The 26,158-nt window shown below is 38.1% G+C and overlaps 1 protein-coding gene across 1 annotated transcript in view; it reads right to left on the bottom strand.

The window, feature by feature from the left end:
- Positions 1-26,158, bottom strand: part of SORCS2 (sortilin related VPS10 domain containing receptor 2) — a 550,592-nt gene that overhangs the window by 205,694 nt on the left and 318,740 nt on the right. Inside the window, exon 3 of the mRNA XM_021395917.1 lies at positions 24,681-24,780. Coding sequence (XP_021251592.1) covers positions 24,681-24,780 — 100 coding nt within the window. The remainder of the gene's footprint in view (positions 1-24,680; positions 24,781-26,158) is intronic.

The following is a 26,158-nucleotide window of genomic DNA, read 5'->3' as shown; positions in this document are numbered from 1 at the left end:
TATTATTGCAAATAAAATAAAAGGAGTCCAAGAATTTTTTCAGCAAAAGTCTTTTAGTACTACATATGGGAGTAAGCAAGGACTACTACAGCATATAGATATTACTTCAGAGTCAAAGAAGAAAGTCTCAATTTATGACAGTTATTGCACTGTCATAGATAAATATTGAAAAATGCAGTTTTGGACAGAAGCAGCTTAGCATTTCTTTCAAGGTTCCTTTAGACTGAGTGATTATCTTCTATGGCAGCCACCTCACAGGGATTTCACAACTTCAGGTACTACAAGAAAATCACGAAAACAACCCAATGAAGCTGTTCATTGACAACTTCTGTCTAACTTTTAACAAGCAAAGAAAAATCCAAACTAAATTCTAGAGGAGATTAATTTATACAAAGGAGAAAGCCACAGGCATAGTTTTTCTAAGCAGCAGACAACCTGGAAAATAGGAGCCTGCCCACTTTCTTTCCCTTATTTCCTCCTACCTGCAAACCAGTGACTACACAAATAATACTCATGAGTTAATATCTTCAATGCATTACAACAGAGCTTTTCCTTGGAAGTGGAACCTCCTTTTATGCAGGTTTACAGTATGAAGTGAAACAAAATATCCCTGTATTTATGCCTACCTCAGGGAGTTCAGTATCTGAGAGGGTGGTGCACGCCCAGCCAGGCAGACAGCTGGCACACTCTGCTCTTACTGAGCTGGGAAGCACTAGAGGCTGCAATAGGTCAAATTCAGGAGACTCTTCAAAATCCAAAAAAATTATCTCTAAAACTTAAAAACGGGTATTTGCATCATATCACTGTAAGCAAAGTAGCAGGACGTGTTTGAAAATAGCAGCCTATTTTCAGGCTACCCAATCAGCATCAGAAATCCCCAACCACCAGATCCCAGTTTTGTGTAATGAAAAGCGCTCCTCTGAATGCAATTTAATTACATCAATTTATACCAACAGTGAATCTAGCACACATTTTTTCCTAACTCTCTGTTAACAGCTGGTATAATTCTGTTAAAATTGTGTCTTAGCACAGTTCAGCTGCAGGTCAGCCTGTTTCAAAGACAGCAAAGATGATAATTTTGGAGAAATGGTTGCCTGAAATTTAATAAAATACTCATTATGATCTCAGACTGCTTATACCCTTGAGAACATTTATTGAGCCTTGTATTAGGACCCTCAAAACCTTTCTTTCTGCCTTTTAGCAGCTCTGTTTCTCTGCTACCTCCATATTGTACTGTTACCTAGTTGAAAGAGTAAGTGTGAGCTTGGAGTTTTACCTCAGTTTTACAGTCAGCAGAGAATCACACCCCAAGAGTACCTCCTAAAAGGGGGGAGCAATTCAGCATCACTGAATCCTCCCCTGCTTTTTTCATGGATTTTCCATGGGATATGAGCCTTACACAATCAGCAAGAGAGTAAATCTATCACATTTACCAAAACAAATCCTGAAGGCTGATGAGAGGAGTATCGTGCAGCAGTAACAAGAGAAGTGCAGGTGAGGACACAGCAAAGACAAGGCTTAAAATCTGCAACGTTATCAGCAAAGCTAAGTCTATCCATGCCCACTGAGAACCTGTGCTCCAGGAGAGAGAAAACAGAAGTAGCTGTACTTCCCCAGTAGGCCGTGGAATTAAAGGAGGACACACCTCAAACAGAGCTACTTAGGAGGACCTAAAGTAAGTACATTTTAGTGCAGTAATTGCAACGCTCTTACAGAAGTAAATAGATCATTGAAAAGAAACAGCAATTCTGGAGAAAATGTGATTATGGGAATGGAAGTTCTCATCTACCTATTTTGTGTAATTTAGTGTGCATTTTTTCTCACAAGTCATACATGACCTGCATTTTCAAAGAGGAGAGGTACCTACTGTATTGAGCCCAGGGAGAAAAGCCAGTTGGAGAGACTTTCCCATTTACATGTAGAACAGTGGAATGCAGATAGCTGGATAGGATTCATTAAATTAATTAATTACTCTCAGCTCAAAGACTTTAACATCAGGTTTTCTTGACTGGCATTTAGTTTGCACAAGAGGCCATCACGGATACTGAGCTCAGAGCTTTCAGGTGTATTGGAGACCTCTGCTTCCAAAACATAAAACTGACATGTCTGACAATGTACAAGAAAAGAGGAGGTGTGAGCCAGGAACACACAATGCATCTCCTAGTTCCTAGCGTAGTCTTGGCAACAATGAAAAGAACATTTGCATTCCAGAAAAAAATTAAAAACTGTGTAGGTCAGGTAGACATATTACAGTATTTTGTTGTTATAAATTTGCAGCATATATATTCAGATAGTCTACCTCTTTCTTAAGGTAGCACATGCAGCTATCACAATCTTTCCTTTTAAAATCTCAAAACATTTGTTTCACATTATGGCCACTCCTGTGAAGACTGCAGTGGCGAGCTCAGATTATGAAAAGCGTGTTTCTCCTTTTCCTCTAAAGAAAGTCCATCAGCCCACAGCAGTTAAGAGAATAAAAAGACCTAAAGTGATCCAAACCCTTATGACATGTGCAAACTGACATGTGTGGTTGGGTAGACCTGGAAGAAAATACAGTGCATAGTGCAATTACTAACTTGCTGTTTGTCTCGGGAAAGAGAATAGTGTAATCAGTAAATCTAACTGAGTTTTATTGATCTAGACAGCAATGTTGCCTCTTCAGGAACCTGATGAAAATGCCAACACAAAGTTCATCAATATATGCTCTGCTGTTTACTGAGAGAGCTGAAAGGGGTCACCAAATGTGCTGTACAGACTGTACTTCACCTACAGGTTCACTGCAGATTCTCACAGCTTGCTTCCTTTAAAAAGACTTCAGAAAAAAAGAAATAGAAGTTCTGTACAAGAGCACTTTCAATATCCTGTATGAGCAACCAACATCCCTGCAATGCATGCACTAAACAGAGAATATATGCCTAAGAAAGTACAAGCTGAGAACAAGATCTACTATTCGGAATGCAATCAGCATTCTGCAAGCCATCCATGATTCAGTCACACATGTTGTGTGACCCTCCTCAATTCCCTCTACCTGTCTGTGTCTCCTTCTCCACTAAAAAGTGCATTCCAGTACCTGACTCAGTTTTGCCCAAGACTGCATATAAATCTGCAGCATTTTGATGTCTTTGTTTGAACAACCTAAAGTGAAAAGTATAAATCAGTTTACCCAGATAGCCACATTCTATGAAAACAAACAAAAAAAACCCGTCTCAATAAACAGCAAAGTATATAATATTATGAAATATAATGTTATGAAAGATGCAGAAAAGCGCACTGCTCTAGAATGAATACTGCATTTGCACACTGTGGCTTTCTTTTTTTACCAATGAACTTGGTACAAAGGCACTTGAAAACCTTTTGCTTAAAGGAAAACCATAACTAATGGCATCTGCCACTAAAACTGAGCAGTATTCACTGAATTGCAAACCTCAGCTTCATACATCTTTAACTCCCACACAATAGATCACCAGTGCCTCTCTGGTTCAACTGGTCTCCAGCATGCCACTTAGACCACAAAACAGGGAGGTTGTTAAGTGACAAGTCAGCCAAGTGACAAAAGAATCAATATCAATATACATAACGCAACAAAACCAAGTGAACTTGGGTCATCTTGCTTACAACGGCGTGGTTTTCCATTCCTGGGGAAATCAGGACGCTCCCAGTCTAACAAGGCACGGATTCTTGTCTTGCTTGGGAATTGGAGGGCATGACAGGAGAAATCTTTTGTCCCATCAGGGAAAGGAAATGCCTCAATCTCACAAAAAAAGTCTAGTTCAAATACTTACAAAGTAGAAAAGATATCAGGGAAATGAGAAATAAATGTTTAAAATGGGCTCTGTGACCAACTGGAGAATTAAACCAACACATTTTTATACACTGAGCAGTGAGATTTCAATACTCAGAGGATCTATTTCAAGGATTTATACTGCATGCTTCATAGCATTTTCCCTTCTCGTGGTGTTTTTAACTCAACTATATATAACCTGATTATAAACATAAATGGTGCAATTCATACTGCTCATCTTATCTGAAGAAAACTCACAAGCTGTTTTGCATTCAAATTAAAAAATTGACATGTAAAATAAAAACATATTAAATAAATCATAATCTCTTACTGAAAGAATCTTCAAATTAAATTCTGAATGCATGTGTCATTCAGTAGCCCCAGAAGCCCAGCAGACCTCAGGAGGTCTCCAGTCCTGCCTCCTATTTGAGCAGATGAGGCTGGGGACAGACTGATCTGATCACAAATGCTCTTTAAAATTACATTTTAAAATAAAGTATAAGATAAGCTATTAGTTCATGTAAGATATTTTGAATAATGCAACAAACTTAAACCAGTTTGTGACTGATTCATCAGCAGTAGACAATACATGCTGTGGTGAAGAACCATTCATTTATTTACTCGTTTGTACTAGCAATTCACCCAAAAGTGGTAAATTAAACCATCGTTTTGCAGGTTGGTTATACTACCAGACCAATATAGAGCTGTTAGATGTGTTCCAGGCTTTCTGGGCCTGGGTATTTTTTAAAGAACCACATTTCAATTACTGAATGAATATCATGCTCACAGAAAAAATGGTTGTACTTCTGTAACAGGCAGTTTTAATGAGTCTATTTCAATAAAAACACCTGACTTTCAGCTTCAGACCACTCCAATGCCCTGCCTCAACTCCCTTGTTAGGCATCTTATTAAAAAGAACTTTTAGGGAAAATATTTATTACTTTACCCATTTACATCTTATTCCAGGACTGTTCCCTAATATTATCCTTGCTTGTTTCCCTGAAAACCACAGAATCCATTCCTGATCAACAGACACACAAAGAACATACTCATTTCAAAGCACATAGATTAACTCATGGATTGTGAAATGGTCTAATTTTGCTTACAAAATTCTCCTTGTATTGCTCCTCATAACAGTAGCTTAAAGCCATCTCTTACTATTGGCACCACTCTAAACTTCACATTAGATTTGCCTGAGTTCAAACGACACCAAGTGAGGCAGTGAAAACACTGCACCCACTAAACAGTCAACCGGGAATGTAATCACATTACAATTCTCCCTAAATTCCTCAAAAAAACAAACAAACAAACAAACAAACAAAAAAAAAAAAAACTTTTTCTCAGGCCGTAGAACTAGTATAGTCATTACATACATTACTGCATTTTACAATTTTACATTGCCCTGATTCACAAGCAATGTAGGAGGAACAGAGAAGATCAAGAGCTCTGCCAGGTCTGGTCTGGTCTGTTATGGATTATTTCTGGGGGTGTGCAATTCATTTCAGACCAATGAATTCTCATCATTGCTGAAGACGTTGCTTCAGGAAAATCCACAGTGATTTTAGTCTTTTTATCTCAGCAGAGGTCACCCTGAAAGCCACACTGAAGAAAGAAAACAGAAGCACATGTGATGCAATAAGCCTAGCTAGTGAGAAGGAAAAGCCCCAAAAGCTTGAAACAAAGCCTTCAGCAAAAGATTTGTGTGTGCCCTGTGGCACATACAGTTTATGGCTTTAAAAAAGAGCTAATGGAAGGCCTCAGATAAAATGCATTTTGCTTGGAAAATAGCTACTCTTCTCATTTATAAATTAAGATATGGAGAAGTTACTCTCCCGCTCCTCCGGTAATGACTAATTTTTGTACATTCCGTTTTATTCCCCAGTTCCCAAATGCAATTGTGCAAATGCTTAACCTTATGCACTGAACTGAAGTCAATGGCATAATCCACACACTTAATGCCAAACACGAACAGTTTAAACTTCTGCCAAACAAGAACATAAAAACCAACCTGAAATTCAGATCTCCGTTTTTCCAGTTTTAAACTCCCACCGATGCTGGAATCTGCACAACTGGAGGACCATAACAAACACTGACCTTAATATCCATCCAGGCGACAGAAAATAACAGAGTAGCAGAGCTAAGAAAGGAGGCCAGAATTTGTAGCTCCTCTCCATTCCAGAGTTTCTTTAGTTTCTTAGATGTGTTTGGTAATTGAGTAGTTTATTAAGCTGCTTTGGTCTAGACCTTTCTGAAGCTGCTTGAATTAATATATGTGCCATATGAAACAGAGAGCAAAAAAAATGTATCAGAGGTTCCTTAGGCCAACCGATTGCTGATTTTAAAGGAAACTCTTGAAAAGTTGAAAATGTAATAAAGAAATTACATACACAGCTAAGCAGTATATGTTCAATAACAGAACTCTTGAAAATGTGTTAGCACAATTCTGCAATGTAAATACATATAAATAAATACTGAAGTCTGTGCATGTGCACTGTATAAAGCTGCCTGACACAAAAATACCACCGAAGTGACGAAAAGCAAGAATTTCTGGTGGCCCCATGGGAAGAGATGATGTCTGGCACCTACAGGAGAGGTTCACTATCCCTCGCATCATCTCCCTGGAGCTCCAAGAGTCTCACAGCTTCTTTCCACAGTTTTCTACTTCAAAACTAGTGACAGCACAGGTATTTTCTTAATATTGAAGTCTGTCCTAACTAGGTAATGAATAAAAAGGACCACTCTTTAATTAGCAGTGGCTCCAAGACAGAACACTGTTATACAATGCGACAGGCAGGTCTCCAATAGCCAAATGTAAAGCAAGTTCATGCTTAATAAGAGTTAAAGGTTTACAAGCTTGCAAAGATTTTGAAAATTAATTTAATAGCCATTTCTAAATATTATTTTCCAATAGAGAGGCCAAAACTTTCAATCTCAGCACAAGCATAACTTTACCACATTCTACTTCAAATACTTGCTCATAACGAACCAAATACCAGCAGTTCTTGGCCCTTTCTTATACTGAAAAATCAACTGTTTGTTGAGGAAAAACATTTTAATCTCTTTTGAGAAAAGAGCAGAGCATTTCTCTTTCCTACAAAAAACTATGTGGACAAACTGGGATTATTCCTTATAAAGAACCATAAGTTAACTTGAGATTGTTGTCAAGCCAGGCCAAGAAATAAACTCATTTTACCACATTTAGAGGCTCAGGAATGCCTTTCTTTGAGCACAGAACATTTCTAAACACTCTGCAGCTCAGCTAACAGCCACCAGCCCTCAAGTGGAAGCCCTTGGAGAGGTATTACCCTGAAAGCCATTTATCTTTTACTTCAATTTGCAAGCAAACACCAACACAGAGAGCCATTAGAGAACAAGTGCTCTCTGGATGCTGAAAATCAATGGAGGAAAATTAAAAATCAACAAAGCTCTCACATATAGCCTCCTAAATGAAATGGCCTGTAATCCAGTCAATCCTTGTTAAGAGGAAAGTAAAATAAATTCTTAATCAAAGATGAGCTCTAGTGGCACTCCTTATCATTTTTATATTGCATATTATACATCTCTAGCTATATTCTATGGGGTGAAGAAATGATCTGATAATAATACATGCTCATAATACCTACAACAATTATGAAAATATTTTCCACACTCAAGTTCTAGTGATGGACAAAAGGTTTAGGCTCCAGGAGCAGATGTGTAAATGAATGATAGGGACACAAGTTAACATAGCAGAAGTTTTGTACATCATTTTGCTAAATGCCCCTTTGCTTATACCTTGAAAAGTAAATCCATCTAATTTACTTTTTACAAACCAAACCAAAACCACATTGTTTGTGATGTTCTTCCATGTTGTTCACAGCTATGGAAAGGTCAAATAAGAAAAAAGTTAAAATATTACCTAATAATATATTACCCACTAAAATAATACCTACTAATTATGGCCACCCATGAACCAACTGAACCAGTCCTCCTGAGAATGAGACCGAGTGCTGATACAGTGATGTCAATGGAATGCAATCTCACATGCACAAACCACTCTTACGTTAATAACTGCAGTCAGCATGGAATAACATGAGGTATGCTGATGAACAGGAGATCGTTCATTCAGGCAGTTATTAGCCATTCTAATGTAACCATTTCCTCATGATGTAATAGGCACAACTAACAGTTTCATCCAATATCCACTGAGATAATCTACATTGATTGACTTCACTTTCTGTATTATTTCTGAATATAGAACAGGTCAGACTTCTCAATTCCAAGTGCTAATGGCCCTCCATGGCAAGACAGAAGATGAAAGTGTTTTCTTTAATCCTTCCTAACTTCCATTATAAACACAATTTCTGTTAAGAAATAGAGGAATCCAGAGGTGCAAATTCATCAGAAAAGAGAAGTCTCACATCTAAAGCATGTCTTCACATTTGCCTACACTCTGTTCAGCAAATAGCTCTAGAAGGATGGGTTAGGAAACTAAGCACATCAGTTTTGATTAAAATCAAGAAAAATGTAAATAGAATCAGTTCTCTATATTATCTACTCTTTCACAGGTTGCTGCAATTGTTTCTAAATGGCTTCTAAATGGATTTGAACAAGTACTGAAGGCCAACAATTGAGTGGTTCACAATAGTACTGGCTGGATGTGTTCAAGTGATGAAGATGTTTGCTACTTCAGAAAACTGGAACAATCTCAGTCTTTGATATCAACACCTTTATGGATTTCCCCATTAATTAATGTGTCATAGTCCTACCCAAGGCTCTTCCGTCCATAGCTGGGTATTGTAAAATTAACCTCTGCTTCCAACCTCAACCACCTGAGTAGAGGCAAAAATATGATTTCTCTGCCTAATCTTGTGTGTCCAGAGAGGAATTTATGGTTCATAGAACGACCTAGGTTGGAGGGGGACCTTAGAGATCACATAATTCCAAATCCCCTGCCATGGGCAGGGTTGCCAACCACTGGATCAGGCTCAAGCTCTTCTGTGAAACTCCATTACCATGCACCTTTTATTCAGGCATAATCATGGAATTACAGATCCAACCAAAGTAGATGCTCTCTAAACATGGCTGTTGCCTCTTTTGATCAGACCAGCAACAAAAGAAGACTCTCATCATTGTACAGTGCTGGTGATGAGATTGCTCAGCCTTCTAGAAAACATGTGGACATTGGAAACTATTTCAAACACCTTTAGTGTTTATCCTGTACAATAACTGTCTACGATCCCCAGTATTTACAAGCCACTGGGCATGAAAAGTCTCTAATCATTACTGCCTTTTCTTATTTACCAGTGTGAAGCTACAAAAAGTGTGGGAATCACTAGTATCTTTTACTATGAAATACAAACCTGAAGAGTCACAAGTAATAGGTTTTTTTTTAAATCATGAAGACAGATGGTATGGATATCTGAACACAGACATGACAAATTTACGACTACATACATCTGCAGAATTGACTCTTCAAGGTGTTTGTTTGGCAGTCAAAGTGTTATTTGAAATGATAAAAATAAAAATAGACAGTCCGTTTTTTCCAGAAAATAAATCAGCTCCATGGTTCTCCCCTCTGGTGACAAACTCAGTATTTTTAAATAGGTAAGAGAGCAGAAGCAAGACTACTACCTGTTTTTTAACTTTTTATTTTCACTTCTAAAGTTAAAATTTCAAGATGGTTGGGTGGGAGAAGAAAAATAGCTCAGGGCACCTTTCTTTATTATAAAGCTCAAGAAAACTTGTGAGAAATCTCAGTGGATTTTCTGTCATTAAGAAAAAGACAAAGATAAAATGGCAGTTGCCAAAATTTTGAATATGTTCCTTGCTCTTCCTTAGTAAGGCTAATTTGATTGCAACTTGACTCATTAGATGTTGTTTTAATATCTCTTGTGATGCACGAAGTTGATGTTTATGCTCCCCTGAAGACAAGAACATATTTTTCAAGGCTGTCAGCTGCCAGCCACAATGCAGTGAAATGTACGCTGCCGTGTTCCTTCAGATAATGAATGGCTTCTCTTTTGTTCAATGATTCAGCCACAGAAGTAACTCATTTTGTCTCCTGAGACTTTTGAAATGAGTGAGGTCTCTTCAAAGAGGTATCAAATGCAATGTATTTACTGGGTAATACACTTACAAAGTAGGTCTAGAATACTCCAGCCAAGGTATGGTAACTGAGCTGGCTTTGATAAGCAGCAGCTGTGGCAATTGGCTGTGACTCCACTATTCCTAGTGTTAATCCTAAGGGAAAGACTCTATAAATATTGCATACCCATCATTACATGTGATGAACAAATATTGACTATATGCTGTGCTCTGAAATAGTAGGTACGTAACCTCAGTCATGTGAGAGAACCCATTTCCAAAGTAAATTGAGTAAATGTATGAAAGATTACAGAAGCATCTGGTGGCAGAGCCCTAGAAACGCCAAGTGCTGACATCAGTTGCCAGCTCAACTTCATGAGGCACCCCTGCTCCCTCTAGTCCCCCTCAATTGGCATGGAGAGCATTTAGTTTGGATCATAGGTGCCTCACACAGAATTATCCTCATATAAAAAGGATCACAAGAGGATTAAGCACACCACAGCAACCATCCCCATACTTTCCGTCTCTGGTATTTGTAAGCCACTCATCACCATGGTACCTCAGTGTGAATGGGATTCATATCCCAGAGCTTTAGAAAGGGAAGAAGTAAACTTAGGCAGTTTTGAACAAGACAGCACCAGCACATTTCTTCGCCCAAAGGAAAAAAACAATATATTATCAAAGCAGAGCACCATTTTGAAGTGATTCTTGACCAAAATTGTATTTGATATGCAGTATTGTTCACTCAGCATCCAATGCCCTGCCATTAGCAGTGCAAAGCTGCCCGGTGATCCTGGCTGAGATGAACACTGCTGCTCCTGAGGTGCCGGGAAAAGAAGAAAAGAAGAAAGCTAGGAAGAGAAGAAAAGAAATTGAATGGAAAGAAGCTGGAAAGGAAAGCTGGAGGAAGATCTGGTTACAGCCCCCAGCTGCTGGGAACTGACTGCTTTGCCTAGAGCCGTAAGGAATAACAGTAAACCAGGTCACCGTGCTGCCAGACCTCCCCAGGTTATTATTGCAGTTCTCTCTATATGGAAAATCAATACTTGAAACACACAAAAGCCCAGATTGGAGCACTGTATGCTGTTAAACAACAGCCCTAGATGAAAGGTCATCAATCTGAAGTATGCTTGATTACCATATGATATACTACAACAGAGCTGGGTGAGCCTAAATGGGAGGTTTCATCTTGAATCTTGCCATTCCTTAAGAATCAAAATAAGTTCAAAACTAAAATCCTTCAGGGAAAAAGCACAATAGTACCTGACTGTCCAGCCATCAACAAATATTTGCTGGATTAAAAAGTGGATTTAAAAATCATTGTGCATTCTTATGCCATTCTTTCACCTTTCACACTGCTACAGCTTTAGGAATAGACCCTTTTTTTGAGATTTCAGATAACAGCCCATAGCTCCCTACCACAGTAGACGTCACTGCCAGTTTACAATCACAGTGTTCTCTGTGGATCATTTTGTTGGCTGAAGCTTATAAACTAACCAGTGAGGAAGGCAGACAGGGAGACTCTTGGGTTCTGTCACTGCACCACACAGTGACTTTTAATAACACTTACTTCCTATCATGAGCATTTAGAGATTTTGCCTTTCTCTGGGTTTTAATTGGCTGCTACTTAGCTTACATTTGTGAACATGACTTAAATGCAGTGGCAGGTAACACAGTAGTGTTAAGCAGTGGCAAAGCGTCAGACTCAGCCTCTGACAAGGTGCATTAGCTTCACCAGCCAGAGAGAGCAAAGAGGAGAGGGGGAAAAACAGAAACCTAATGTGCTATCAGAATGTTCAAAGAAGAAAAACAACTCATAATTACCTAAACCATGGATTTTCGAATGCAGAAAAGAAAAAAAAGACAAATCTGGCGGTGTCTCATGTAGTCTATAAGTATTAGCCTGATGAATTTGCCTCCCAGTGTCTTAGTTTAAAAAAAATGAAGACAATAATCCCCTTCCTAATGAATCAAGGAATCCCATGGGGATAAAAATGCATAAGTAAAACAGAATACATTAATGCTTCGAGATAAACTCAGAGTCATGACTGTTAAGCAAGTTGGCAACGTATCAGATATCCAAATATCACAGAAAAAAAAACGTGTAAGATTCTGACTCTTTAATAGCTACAAAAGATGCCAGGGCACTTTCAAAATAAGAAGATTTTGGTTGTAAAATTCTAATGTGGCAAAGCCAATGTTTTCCAGAACATATTTCGATTTTGATAAACTTCCCAGTTCAAATATTGATTTTTATTTGGAGTGTTTATGATTTTTATAAGTAAATATCAGGATACTTTTAAAACACTACATTTAAGAGAGTCATAGATTAAACAAAATTTCTCAGTTAATCGCAACTATTTTTCTTTACCTTAGATCCATCATCTCTTTAGTTACGTTTTTTATTTTCATTTGTAAGTCAAGATACAATTTTTTCAGAATTCCTCATAGGATTGAAAAACATTCCTGATCTTATCCTAATCTAGCCACATTTCAACTGAGTTAAAGCACATGAAGATTCATAGAACCATAAACATTGGAAAAGACCTCTAAGATCATCTAGTCCAATCATCAACCATGCCCACCAATCATATCTCTCAGTGCCACATCTACACGTTTCTTGAACACTTTATGGGACAATAACTCCACCACCTCCCTGGGGAGTCTTTTCCAAAACCCTCCTATCACTAGTTACCTGGGGAAAGAGGGAGAAGAGGCTGATTGCCATCGCACCACAATCTCCTTTCAGGGAGACGTCGAGAGCGATAAGGTCTCCCCTGAGCCTCCTCTTCTCCAGATTAAACAATCCCAGTTCCCTCAGCTGCTCCTCATAAGACTTGTGCTCCAGACCTCTCACCAGCTTCGCTGTCCTTCTCTGGACATGCTCCAGGGCCTCTGTCTTTCCTATAGGGAGGGCCCCAAAACTGAACTCGAGGTGTAGCCTCACCAGTGCTGAGTAAAAAGTTAATTCATTAAACTGTGCAGAAACACAGAGCCAATGCTTTCCAACAGAGTATCTAGAAATAAGGTCCTAGAACTAAATTTATCTCCCTTTGTTCGTGAGTACAGCTTTTTAAAGATGCAGTTCAAATTGCCACTAACAGCTTTTGAACTTTCCATGTCATCATCACAGATTAGCTCTCTGTAAAGTTCTTTAGAAATTTGGCTCAAAAGTCACATTTTTAGTCTTAAAAGATGTACTGCTGAACATTTTATCAAATTCTGTGTATTCACCTATTTAATCCTGCAAAGTCATTACACCAAAAAAACCAAACTCCTTGGCTCTTGATTAAAGAGAATTATGATTTTCCTATTGAAACTACTTCCCAGATTTCAGTCATTCATACTACAATTATTATGAATTCTGATCTTTTTTTAATAATAATCTTTCATATATTTGATTGCTAATAATATGCACAGTATCAATAGACCTCCCAAAAACCCATCTCTGGAAATGTATCCAATTTAAATAATCTCTTATTTTGGTGAGGGGCAGAAAGGTAGCTCTGTGCTTGAAGCTGGCTTAGACACACAGCATATTATTAAATCTCTCTCATTTATTTCCCAGGCAAGTCATTTACATCTTTCTGTTTCCACATCTGTAAAATGGAAATCATATAACCTCTTCAGAATTTCCAGAGCTATTAACAGGAGACACAAAATCATCTACAAGCACATAAAATTTTGAGATCTTATGGCAGACTACAACTCACAAGTGGATTTAATATGGCGTTACAATATACCAAACAATATTAGAATGAAACATTACTACTTACAGAACAGCATTTTATTCTAGAAAGAGAAGCTTTATAGACTTAATCCGCCTATGTCAAGCAAAAAGTTATGGCTGGGCCTTGCAGTGCTCTACACTGAGGGAGAGTTTCCAAAGAGCCTTTCTTTGTCCCAAAGCACAGCAGAAACCCCATGCACCAGAGCTCTGCCCAGCACTGGAGGGCCAGACCTCCCGCTCCAGTGGAGAGCAGAAAAGCATCTCTCTAACCTTCAGCTACAGCATGTAACAGAAGTATTGTCTTTGCTGGAGCCCATAGAAAGCACAAGACACTATTACTCTCACGGATAGACTCAAACCTTAAGCCAAAACCACCCTAATTTATGCTTGCCTGCACTGCATCACAAACAAAGTGTAGAAGTACTTAAGCACAGAAGATCCTATAAAGTGATGCAAAAAAAAAAAAAAAAAGTTCACATGTATGACTGAAATAAACAAACAGGACATATATTAGCATTAATGATGACCAACTCCACTGAATTTAATACCATAAATGGATATGGGATATTGGCTTACTCCCAGCAATGCCTGTCCAGCTCTTGTAGCCATAGCTACCTTGAAAGCAGAGCTCTTTACACAACCAGTAGTCACCAGTTTTGGGCTCCAAGCTTTACAAGCAAAACACTCCACAATCCCTCAGTGCTACCTTAGACATTACTCTTGCCACACCTTTCCACAAGGTCTCCTTGCAGAGGCTTAGAGTCTTCCGGAAAAGAAAGAGAGCATTTTCAAGTTGAATCTAAATGCCATTTCAATGCCTGGAGTGGTAATATTGTTTAGCGGACTGAGAATAGGATTGCAAACCCATAAATTGTAGTTCCAGCAATCAGAGAAGAAATTAATCCTGTTCTGCTTGGGGCAAATAGTTTAAATTCTGCATTTATGTGAGAGCAGAAATGTTGCCATCATATTCAAATTATTACCTATGACTTGAAACAGCCAGGTCTGATAAATGTTAAGCAATCTTGAAAAACATAGGAACTTATTTATAACAATTATTTGCATCATGCTGCAAATCTTAAAATGCTGTTCAGTACTGCAGGAATGCAACTCAACAAATACCTTATAAATAAATATCCATTCCTCTCAGAATGATATCCTAAAAATGCTCAGCATTTATTATTACATGTACCATACATTACATATTATATACTTATTATACATTACATGATATAATACATGTTATACATTATATGCTATATATTACACATTATTATATATTACCTACAATTTCTTATTATATATTATTATATATAATCACAAACGCTCTGCAGTTTAGTATTATTGCCTTAAGTTTATAAATAAGGAAACCAACACAGACGTATTCTGTACTTATTGCAAAACCTTGTTATATGACCTCAAGGTAGACTGTCAAATTGTAGCATGGCAAAATGCTTTTTCCAGAGAGCAATTGATATTACAGTGTGCACGGCAATGGGAAGCCAGGCATCAGAGCACCTGAGGATTACTCAAGGTCACAAAAACTGAAGTCAGGTCTCTTGGCTAACAGCTCCCTGATTGAATCATACTAGTATTGCTGTTGAAGAGATTCATTTTATGAATTACAGTGAGTGCTTTGTCAGTAGGTTTTGTCATTAACCCAACAAAGTTATGCAGAAGTTTTTATTATTGTCCCAACGAAATTATAATCCTAAACAGAAATGTAAACTATTGGTTACATTTGTCTCAGTGATATTTTTCTTCAGGAATTATAACTGTGAAAGGAAAAGGTTTAATTACATCCAGAAACTACTTGCAAGGTATAAAAAGGAGTAATGCTCAGAAATGGAAGAAAGAAAAAAAGAAAAGGAGAAAAAAACAAAAAAGTTGGAAGGAGACTGAGAGATGTATGGACAGAAAGGCTGCAAAAAAAAAAATGAGGAGGGAGAAATATTAATCAGACAAACGACAAAAGGTGTTTGCAGAGGATTCCACTTAAAAAATAAATGAATTGATAGATACTGATACAAAATCAGGAATTATGAGGAATCCATAGCGTATAAACAGGAGGGGGATCGATTGTTTGTGAGGGCGGATAGTGATAGGACAAGGGGGAATGGCTTTAAGCTGAGACAGGGGAGATTTAGGTTAGATATTAGGAGGAAGTTTTTCACACAGAGGGTGGTGACGCACTGGAACAGGTTGCCCAGGGAGGTTGTGGATGCCCCGTCCCTGGAGCCATTCAAGGCCAGACTGGACGTGGCTCTGGGCAGCCTTGTCTAGTGGTTGGTGACCCTGCACTTGGCAGGGGGGTTGAGAACCAATGATCTTTGAGGTCCTTTTCAACCCAAGCCATTCTATGATTTCATGATTCTATGATCCACTATTTGACAGTAATCTGCTGGTATAAAGGGACTATAGCAACCTAGTGCATTACTCTCACAGATGGAAAAAATCTGTCTCTACCACAAGACTGTGAAAGAGACCACTGTCACAAGGCCCCAGAGCTGGCTTATTTAAACACATGAGATTGCATTTTCCATGAGTAAGAATCTTTCTCTGCCTGACAGAAGCACACAGTGGGAAATGAAGAGAAATCCTGTTTTATGTTTGCATGAATTTTTGATGACTGTATTCAAATAAATGGTACAGGCTGCATGAGAAGGACATGATTACAATGTATTTGTCACATTCGCCCTGCCTTCTCTGAAGTTTGCAGCTGCAGAGCGCTGAGGCAGACAAGAATTGAGGATAATTCCAGAATTAGACCCAAGTAAGAAAATGGTTTTATTCATCCCTTCTATGGAGTGTCGGAAAGCATTGTTTTAGAGGTTGGAATAAACAAAATCAGTAGAATAGAGCTGTGAGATTTAGTTTAGGAGTCCTTTCACTTTTACAAATGCTTGTGCCATGCCAGTGAGACTGCAGCAGCTGAGCAGTGCAGGCAGCATTTTATTGCTAGTAAGGATGGGTGGCAGCAACCAGAGGGATTCTCAGTGTGGTAAGGGCACTGCCAGTCATGCAATATGGGATGAGCATGCTGCCAACAACTTAAACCCCACTCATTTCCACTGTGCTTCCATGCCAACCCCAGGATTAAAAAAAGTCCTGATTCATCTCTGCTTCCAGGAGAGCAAAAGGAGTTTGTGTGGTCAGCATGAGTGGAGGGAATTTGAGCAGCTACAGAAAAGAGAAGAATTTGACACATCAGTAAATTGGAAAATGTCAAAAGAGCATGAAGTATGGAAGCTGGGACTCATGCTGCTGTTCCATCATTGGGGAAATGAGGAGGAAACACTCAGGTACTCAGGAGCTGCAGAAGATCCATCAGCAAGCATGATGAATATGTTTCACATTTGTTGCACCATTATTTTTGAGATGTCTGGGGAATATGCCTACTGCACATTGTCCTTGCAGACCTCCTGAAGAGTATTACTCATCTTTCTTCAAATACTGTTTAGCAGTTTTCATGTTATCTCCTTAAGATTCTCCTGGTGGTTATTGCTGCACTTAAGACTGAGTTGAGATGAAAGAGTTCCAATTTCTTCTCTTCAGTAACACAGAAACCTTGATACATATACCTCAGGGCATGTTGTGTATCAGTAAATAATTGCATGAAAGTCATCTCAACACACACGATAATTGCTAGAGATATAAATAGTCTAAATTCATCAAAGAAAGACCTTATCTTGTGCATGCTGGTTTTAGCAGAAATCTGACTGTTCTATACAACTGCATCCATTTCATTCCAGCACGCAAAGCAGCCAATTACTTATTATGTACTGTACGATTCTTGTTACTAATCCTTTATCATTCCCCACTTTACAATTAGATTTTCTCTCTTTTCTGCTCCTTCCTCTTGCAAAGTTTCAGTACTGCTGACACACTAGCCTACTCTTTTTTTGTTAAAATCACAGAATGGCCTGGGTTGGAAGGGACCTCATAGATTATCTAGTTCCAACCCCCCTGACATGGGCAGGGTTGCTAAGCACTAGATCAGACACTAGATTAAGTAGCCCAGGGCACCGTTCTTTTATCCATGGCAGATTTCACTCTCACATGGATACCTTCTCTTTGGGTCACTACTTATGATTTGCCTCATTGTTATATTTAAGTCTGCAAGCTCTACATTGCATGAGAAAATCTACCATTCTCATAGCAATGTACAGCCTTCAAAAACAATATTGTGAGATCCTCATAGCCATAGAGTAGAAGACTGCAGTTGTAGCTCTTTCTAGGATGCAAACAAGTCTGCCTCCGTGCCAGAGAAAAGCTCTACAAACTATCACAGGCAATTTTGGTTGGTGAGCTGATTTTGCTTTACTGCCCATTTCTTATCTCAAGAGAAGAAAACTAAAAAGTCCTTGAACACAAGTGAGTCCATAGGCAGATCAGACTAAGGAAGATACAACCTGCCCAGTGCATCTAACATCATGTTAGATTTTTATCTGGCATATGCCTCAGATTTAGATTTGCACCTAAATATAAGAATCTACATTTATGATAAAAATGGCACCTTGGTCTAACTTTTGTGAAATTTACCTTATTTCTAGACATTCCAAATCAGTAATCCCAGATCTTAAAAACCCTCTGGTATGAAGTATTACACTTTCCAGTCTAGAGTTTCTCCTTACTGAAAATATGATGCCTGGATTCCTTCTCTTCCCCAAATTACTGGGAGATAAATGGATACCTCTGAAGAGCCAAATCATATGCACAATGGCATCTTAGCACTTGCTCAAAGGTCTTTTCCATTTTCACATAAATTTTTGTATGTTGTACTTCTACAAACTAGCCTTTTTATTTTTGGCTTCACTACAGTAAACCTAATTCAACATTAGGGTTTTTTGTAGTTGTTGGTCTACATTTGTGATAAATGAGTTTTAGACAGGAAATTCATAAAAACAGAACAAAAGAATCTATAATAAGCATGTGGTAATGACAGGACTATTTTTCCCTTAGAATAACTGTATGCCTGAGCACAAAAAAATGCAGAAGTTACATATTAGGTCACAAAATAAAAGCAGGTTACTTTCAAAAGCTTTAATTGCAATCTCTACAGTAAGTATCACATACATTATAGGATACAATAATATTAATAATAATATAATAATAATGTCTGATCAAGTGTTCACCCATTTAGCCCACACACCCTCTACCTTAGTGAGTACATGCTATGGCAAACGTACAGACTAGTCCTGATTAGACTTGCATGTTATTCAGATTTTTTTGTTTCGTTTACATTTGGTTTTTTTAATAAACTGCATCCTTAGACCATGGTCTACTCCAGGTGCTCAACTATAAAACCTTTAGAGGTCAAAGAGAGCAAAACTGAAACGAACAGAAGTTAAAGGCAGCTTCAAACTGCATGAGTCTGTGTTCTAGAAGAAATGCATGCAGAAAAACAAAGACAACAATGCATCTACTCAACAGGAGATGGGACTTCGTTCAAGCTCCATACGTGGAAGATCAGAGTGCAATGCAAAGAAAGTACCTACTTATTTTTATAGAAACCAAAACAATTTTTCTCCAACACAGAATATAGAAGAACATATTCAAAGGCAATTTATTAAAAAAGACGGCCTATTTAAATAGTGTAATACTGCTATTACCTTTATTATTAGAGGTGTTTTGAGGAGCTAGAATGCAAAAATCCTGCTAGTTATATATTTCTGATGCAGTCCTGTTCATATGCAAAGTCTGAAAAAGCCCTGGTTTCTCAAACATAGCAGGAATCAGTCAGACAGAGGAAGTTGCAGCTCCTAACCTCCATTCAGCCAGTACTTAGCTCAAGTAGTTTTCTAATAGCCAGATTCTAAGTGATTGTTCCATCTATGTTTTTAATTTGCAGTTGCTTCACTTTCAGCTTCTCAAATCTTTATTACAGTTTTTCAGCATACACGTATATCAAAGTACAACCATGAAATCTTCTCCCCATATGGCTTGGTTTCAGCAGTACTACATGAATCTCTGTTGTGAATGGTGACTCCTGACTAATAGCTCAACTTTTGTAGCCTACGTAATTCCACTTCCATATAATACTCTCATCAAGTGTACATTTACTGGGCAATTGCTCATCAGCTGCGTGTGAATAAACCTGGAATTTCTGCACATTACTGGGCATACTTCCGGAAGCATCTGGAAAATCGGAGGATGAATGGACAGCCCTGGGTGAAAGTTTGAAGCAAAATTAAGTAGTCGGGCTACATGAGTAATTTTTTAGTGCATCACTAGAATAAAACTGAATCGTGACATTGTTTACAAGGAAAGAACGCTTTATGATTGTGAGATGATGCATTACAACACACAGATCATACGCTGCAATTTCAAAGTGAAACCTTCCTGAAGAAACTACTCAGGTTATTGAAAGGCATAACTTCTTAGTTGACACCAACTACTAAAAAATAGAAGATAGTTCTGTTCAGTGTGTTTCTAGACATTCTTGTATTCTCTCTAAGGAAACTGATACTTGAGTAGAATTATTCCTTACAAGTAAATGCTGCATTTTGATACCTTCCACTACCAATTGTTTTGCTCTGAAAGGTCAAAATGCATTTACTGGTTAGTGACTACAGACACTGCTCAACCCAGTCGCATCTTGACCACTTCTATAGCAGTGGCAAATACTATTTTTCTATCTCATGTAATTTACACAATTTTTAAAGTTTCAGGACATAAAATATTGTCAGAATAGCTTCTATTCTTATTACTATTTTACGTGTTCTGCAAGGTTTGTCAAGCGAAAGGACATGATTGTCATCTTGCCCTTTACTTTGGAAAATCATACAGCTATTGGTTATCGTGACAGGTGAGATTGTAATTGTTCGACCCATCTAACTATTAACATAGACACAATACACATTTATTTTCTGTTAATATGAAAATCCTGAATATACACTGCTTATCTGCTTCTTTCCAAGAAGTGTATAATGAGAACGATGGATGCATCAAATGCATATGCATCAATGAAAATAAAAATATGTACTGAAGGTGGGAAAAGATAAGCATTTTCATTTAGCTCCTCCCCAGCAATATTATACAAACAGAATTAAAATAAATATGTAAATTCTACAGTGAGCAACATATATGAGCTGGAAAAATGTTACATGCTTTGTTGTCAATTTAGCCCAGTGTACATGAATTCTTCTAACTGTTGTCTTCTATGGAAAGAATTTACTCTGTTTAGCTGACTCCAGACTGACACTATGGAAAGTGTAATTTCCTATTCCATGAATTGCATGAATCACTTCATAACCACAATCAAAATGCTGGCTTGGAAAACAGAGGATACAGATCAAATTATATTCTCACTGTGGTACATTCTAGAATGCCTGCATTACTTGATGCTATCAGAACAGAGTAATTACTGCAAAGGAGATAATTACATAAACTCTGTTTCAAGTACAAGAATATCCCTTATCAATGCACAGAACTTCAAGGACTGCATAGACTAAGACTATTTTATGTCACTGATCAATGAAAAAGTATTTCAAATGCAGAAGTTACTGTCAGAGGTTGCATAGGAAATCTCACTCTCATTACCCTACAACTTTCCAACATCGTTTAAGAACAACGTGATTAATAGTTTCCCTGGCTCTGGTTGCAGGTTTCTTCTATGCTAAAAGCAACCAGAACATAACGCAAATAATAAGATATCCTCAGGAAGTGTAAACTTTTAATTAGCGTTAACTCTCCAAATACTATTGTTTCATAGCAATTCAGAGTGAGCCTACAGGGTCTTTTGCAGGTAGGAGTGAATGTCTCCTTGTGCTGCTTGCTGACAACAGTTCAGCTTTGAATCACACCCAGAACAGCCACAGCTCACACCTTCATACCGTGATTTCATTAGAAAGGCTATTCAGAGTAACACAAAGCCCTCTAAAGCTCTATTCTCAGAGCTTTGTCGTCACTTCTTGTCAAAACTGGCTTTCACAGCTTCAGTCCTGTGACAACCACAGCAACGCAATTATTACATCAGAATTCTGGTGCATTCAGCCAGAACAAGACCCAGACAGAGAACTCCATGTGCAAAAGATTTTGGAGATGTGACTTTGATATAATTCCATACTGATTCTTCTGGCAGACCAATGGACAGCACTCATCACAACTCACTCACAGAAAAGTAATAGAGAAAAGAAACATGACATGTCTTCCGATGGATTCACTGGGCTTTATAAATTGATTTCCTTCCTTCCACCAGCTACTTGAAAGTCCCCAGCATTTCAATAGCTCATACTGAAAATGCTTTATGGTGTTCTGTTTGAACACAATTCCTTTTCCATGGAACACTATCTGGTTCTAACCTCTGCACTTGCAAATACACTTAATCATAAACACCTTTATGGTTCTGTGGAATTTTAACTGCTTGACAAATGGCATAGGGAAGATAAGTACTATCAACTCTTTTCCAACTCAGCTTAACAAAGTACAAATGAGCAATTCACAGGGTCCAAAAATTTCCAGTACAATTTCACATTTTCTGCATAAAGATCACTCATAAGACCATTGGTCTTTATAGTATAATTACACCTCACAGACTGCAGACACATTGAGTGAAACTCTAATGCACTCCAGAAGCTTGTATATAGGCACAGATAAGCCTAAAGAAATAATGTCCATCTCAGAACTAGACTGGAGTCTTCTCGTAAATGTTTAATTTAAACCCACTTAAAAAAGAAAAAAGTATTTTCCATCTCTGTGTGAACTCACAGAAGACCCACTAGAGTAACAAAATAATACACAGCAACCTCCATAAGACCATTCAGTCTTGCTCTCCTAAGTACAATAAATTATGACCTTAATAGGATGAACTGCCTAGAGGGACACAAGTTTCTCTACTGACTACAGAAGGAGAAGGCTACATTCTACAGAGTGAAAAATCAGGTAAGATTAAAGCTCCAATGACTATGAGGTAGAAACGCGGAGCATTATATCTGCAGTATCAGTTCTTCCACAGATGAGTCTACAACATGTAAACAAAATGAAAGCACAGAATAACACTTAATATGCAAAGTATTCAAAAAATCTCTGCCAATGTCTTTTATCTTTGCTTCCATGCACATTCCCAGTCCATAAATGCTAAGTGATAGCAAGGGACTACTTATGTTTTAAATTTAAAGTGCATGCTCAGTGCCAGGAAGCACAGTCAGCGCTCCATCACAGCTCCCATTTTCAGCACATTTCAAAAGATGTGAACTTGTTGAAGAAAACCCACACCATAGCAATCTGAAGTCTAGTAACATCAGTAGAGAGTCAAATCCTGAGACTTTTGCTCAGCTCAAATGTTTTCTTCCATCCTAGCACAACTGTGCTGAAGAAGAGAGGAAAGGGAGAAATTTTCTTCCATCATTCCAAATGATTTTCGTGAAATCAGCTGGTAGCATTTGTGTCCACTGACAAAGGTCTTACAACATTGAGACTTCCCACTAACTTGACATGTGTGATCACAACCCCTCCAAGACCAGCTTGAAGATGCCAGCTACATCGTTTGTCCCTAATCCTTTCAGCTTTATTATACCATGTGCATGTGTATTTATGTACATTTACATGTATACACATATCTCCTTCTGGAATCACGTGCAGATTCTATAAATCCTTCCGTTCTGCTTTTATTCTTTGCATACTATTGAACACCGTCTTCTAAGAAGCAAAACTCAACATAAAAATAGCAAATTTAATGACTACCCAAAAAACTCTCTATAAGAAATGGATTGCAATATGATATTAGTTTACTCAGCTAGATTTATATGTCTAAGGACTTCAAGTTGCCTTGAGTAGAAAACAGGTTTTTCTAAGATAGTGCTAACATGAGAGATTTTTTTTTGTAAACATCAGTGTGTCCTTCAGGCTTGAAATTCAGCAGTGATCTTAACACTGTTTGTTTTGCCAGACAAATGGCACAATCACACAGTCACTGACATGCTGTACAGGCTTTTATACTCTAGCTGGGTGAGATGGGAAAAATTTCCCACTGAGCTCTCATCCTTTTAGCTTTCAATCCAGAAACTGAAATGGGTAAAGTTTTTTTTATTCTTTTTGGATTTGAAATAAACAGTAAATCTTAGCTTTGAGACAGGCAGTGCACAGAATCTTCACGTGTTTTGTGGTAGTTCTACTCCAAGAAATAATTTCTGACTTTGAAGCAGATTAAAAATATATTACCTAGGCATAGCATAGCTTGGTCACAAAAAAACCAGTCACAATTGCAAGAGAAATGAAATATTTACTTAGTAATCCAGGCAGCCTCAACAAATTCCACTGATTTTTGATTAAGCAGAATAGAAAGGTAATCACATCTAAGACTGCCCTTCCAATCAGTGGCCTCTGCATGAAATCAATTCTTCTGATTACACTGTAGTTAAAAGGCCCCTATCAAGAGAAAACTTATTTCACGAAAGACCTACTGCATTTGTGTTATTCACAATATATTTCACAATTCTTGCAGTTTAAATTTTGCAGACATAGAAGGGTTGTTGTTACTGTTTTTTTTTTTCCATAATCACTCTTCTTGTTGCTTCTAATACAGCATCCATTGTAAATACACACAATGGGTCGATTTCATTCTCACTTATAAAGTCCACTTAATCTTCCCAGGAGCCATGAAAAGCTTCTTGGTTCAGTAATGATGTGGGAACATTTTTTAAGAAAGAGTTTCAAGGAGAGATGTTTGTTACTTTTTAATTAAGGTTTTGCACAGGATAAGCATCATTCTAAATGACAGACTGTCCCATCCCTATACTTTACACTCAGGAACTTCCAAAAGGATTTCGAACTTGTGTATAAAGAATGAAGAGATTGAATGCTTGCCCCAGAATTTGTGTGGATGTTTGAAAATCTACAGATTTTGCTTTTCCCTCTCTGTGGAAAACTCAATGGAAAACCCATCTGCAGGAGTTAGTGGCCTCAAAAGTTTTCATGGCATTTTTCCCCTTCTATATTATTCAACAGGAGGAAATATCCCACTTCCATACATCACAGATATACCTAAGGTGACCGGCTACTTGGTGAAAACCATTCCCCTATATTTTGAAGCCGATAAAACATTTCACAAACATAGTTTTAGTTTCCTCTGCAGTACAAAACATCATTTTTTTTGCCACATACCTTTTTTTTGTTGGTGGGACAAATGTAGAAGTTGTCAATAACAGTGGCAATCCCAGGCTGTAGATTCAACTTTGTGTATAACGTCCCAAAATCTGAGGACCTGAAAGAAATCAAACATCTGTAAGTGCTTTCTTCTAAAGTCTTCAACACGGAAATGCTCTGAAGAAAATAAGTAAGTAAATAAAAGACCACTTTGCATAACTATCTGTTTTCATTACTTCTCTGCCAGTCTTTTGTTCTCTTCTTTGCTCACTAGCTATTAAGAGAAACCTGCCAGAATAGGAATATTTTTCCAGGTCTGAAAAGATATCACTAGTTCTGTCTTCATTTGACAGGTCTATGCAGTGCTAGTTTTTATCCTGACACTACCCAGTGCAGTATCAGAAGCACAAAACATACACCTTTCCCTCACCACTCACCAACAAGTTTTGAAAAAATTGGTGAGCAGAGCAAAGGCTTGTATGTGAATACTAACAGAACCTGCTCAGCTTTACAGAAAAAAGAAATTTCAGAATCTGGTTTGTGTAAAGAACAATTTGGCCGAAGATCAGGAAGGCTTTGGAATTGACAAAAGTATCCACTCCTGAAACTCTTTTTCAAAGGATCATTATAGTTATGAATAAATAAAATCAAAGCAGGTACTTGACCATCAGAATTTCTCACACACTAAGCTATGAATATTACAAATGGGAGCACTAAGCAGAGACTGTCTTGTATTCCTGAAAACCTGACAGCAAGAAATGACATCTGGTTTAGGTACCTGCATCTGCAGTGCCAAGTATAAAATCAGTGATCAAGTAAAACGTTAGTATAGCAAAATGTTAATAAGCAAAACTCAAAGCAAGTCACATCCAAAATTAAATCACTTTGGATGAAGCCTCATTTGTTCTGTACAGCATCAAATTACACCATATGGTCTCTCCATATTTACAGTTTTTCTCTTCTTATTTGGAAGGGGAGTCATCCAAGACACCTGTCCCTTTCTCCACCAAGAAACTTTTCCTAGGACAGACGGTTGGTGGGTGGACTTCCACGCCATTACATTCTCTTCACTGGAACAACCATCTCTGTTAAGACAGGCCTGAAGGTGCCCTGTCAGGTACCTCTGTGGTAACATGCTGCAGCTCTCGCATCAAGCCTATTTAAGATAATCATTACCTGTACCCCTCCCAGCATGACACTGAGGACAGCCTATAACTGATTTCTGCCCTATAGCACCATTCTCCCCTATTCATTGTTCCTTAGTGGGCTCTTTCTTGCATACTCCTCACCCAGGTGAGTTATTGCTGAGATTCATATGGAGAAGACTTAGTAAAGCAAGAGTGAAAAGTGAGACAAGGAATCCCTAGCTCACCATGTCCTTGACAGGTGTCTCAGAGCAGATTTCCTTCAAGCTACACAAAGCAGAATAGTCCCCAAGGAGCCACCTGCCTGCAGGACCACACTTGGCCTTCATCTGCCCATGTCCCCATCCCACC

This window comes from Numida meleagris, chromosome 4 (genome assembly GCF_002078875.1).
Source record: "Numida meleagris isolate 19003 breed g44 Domestic line chromosome 4, NumMel1.0, whole genome shotgun sequence".
Lineage (NCBI taxonomy): Eukaryota > Metazoa > Chordata > Aves > Galliformes > Numididae > Numida > Numida meleagris.
The sequence above is the reverse complement of the archived record's forward strand: the minus strand, read 5'-3'. Positions and strand labels throughout refer to the sequence as shown.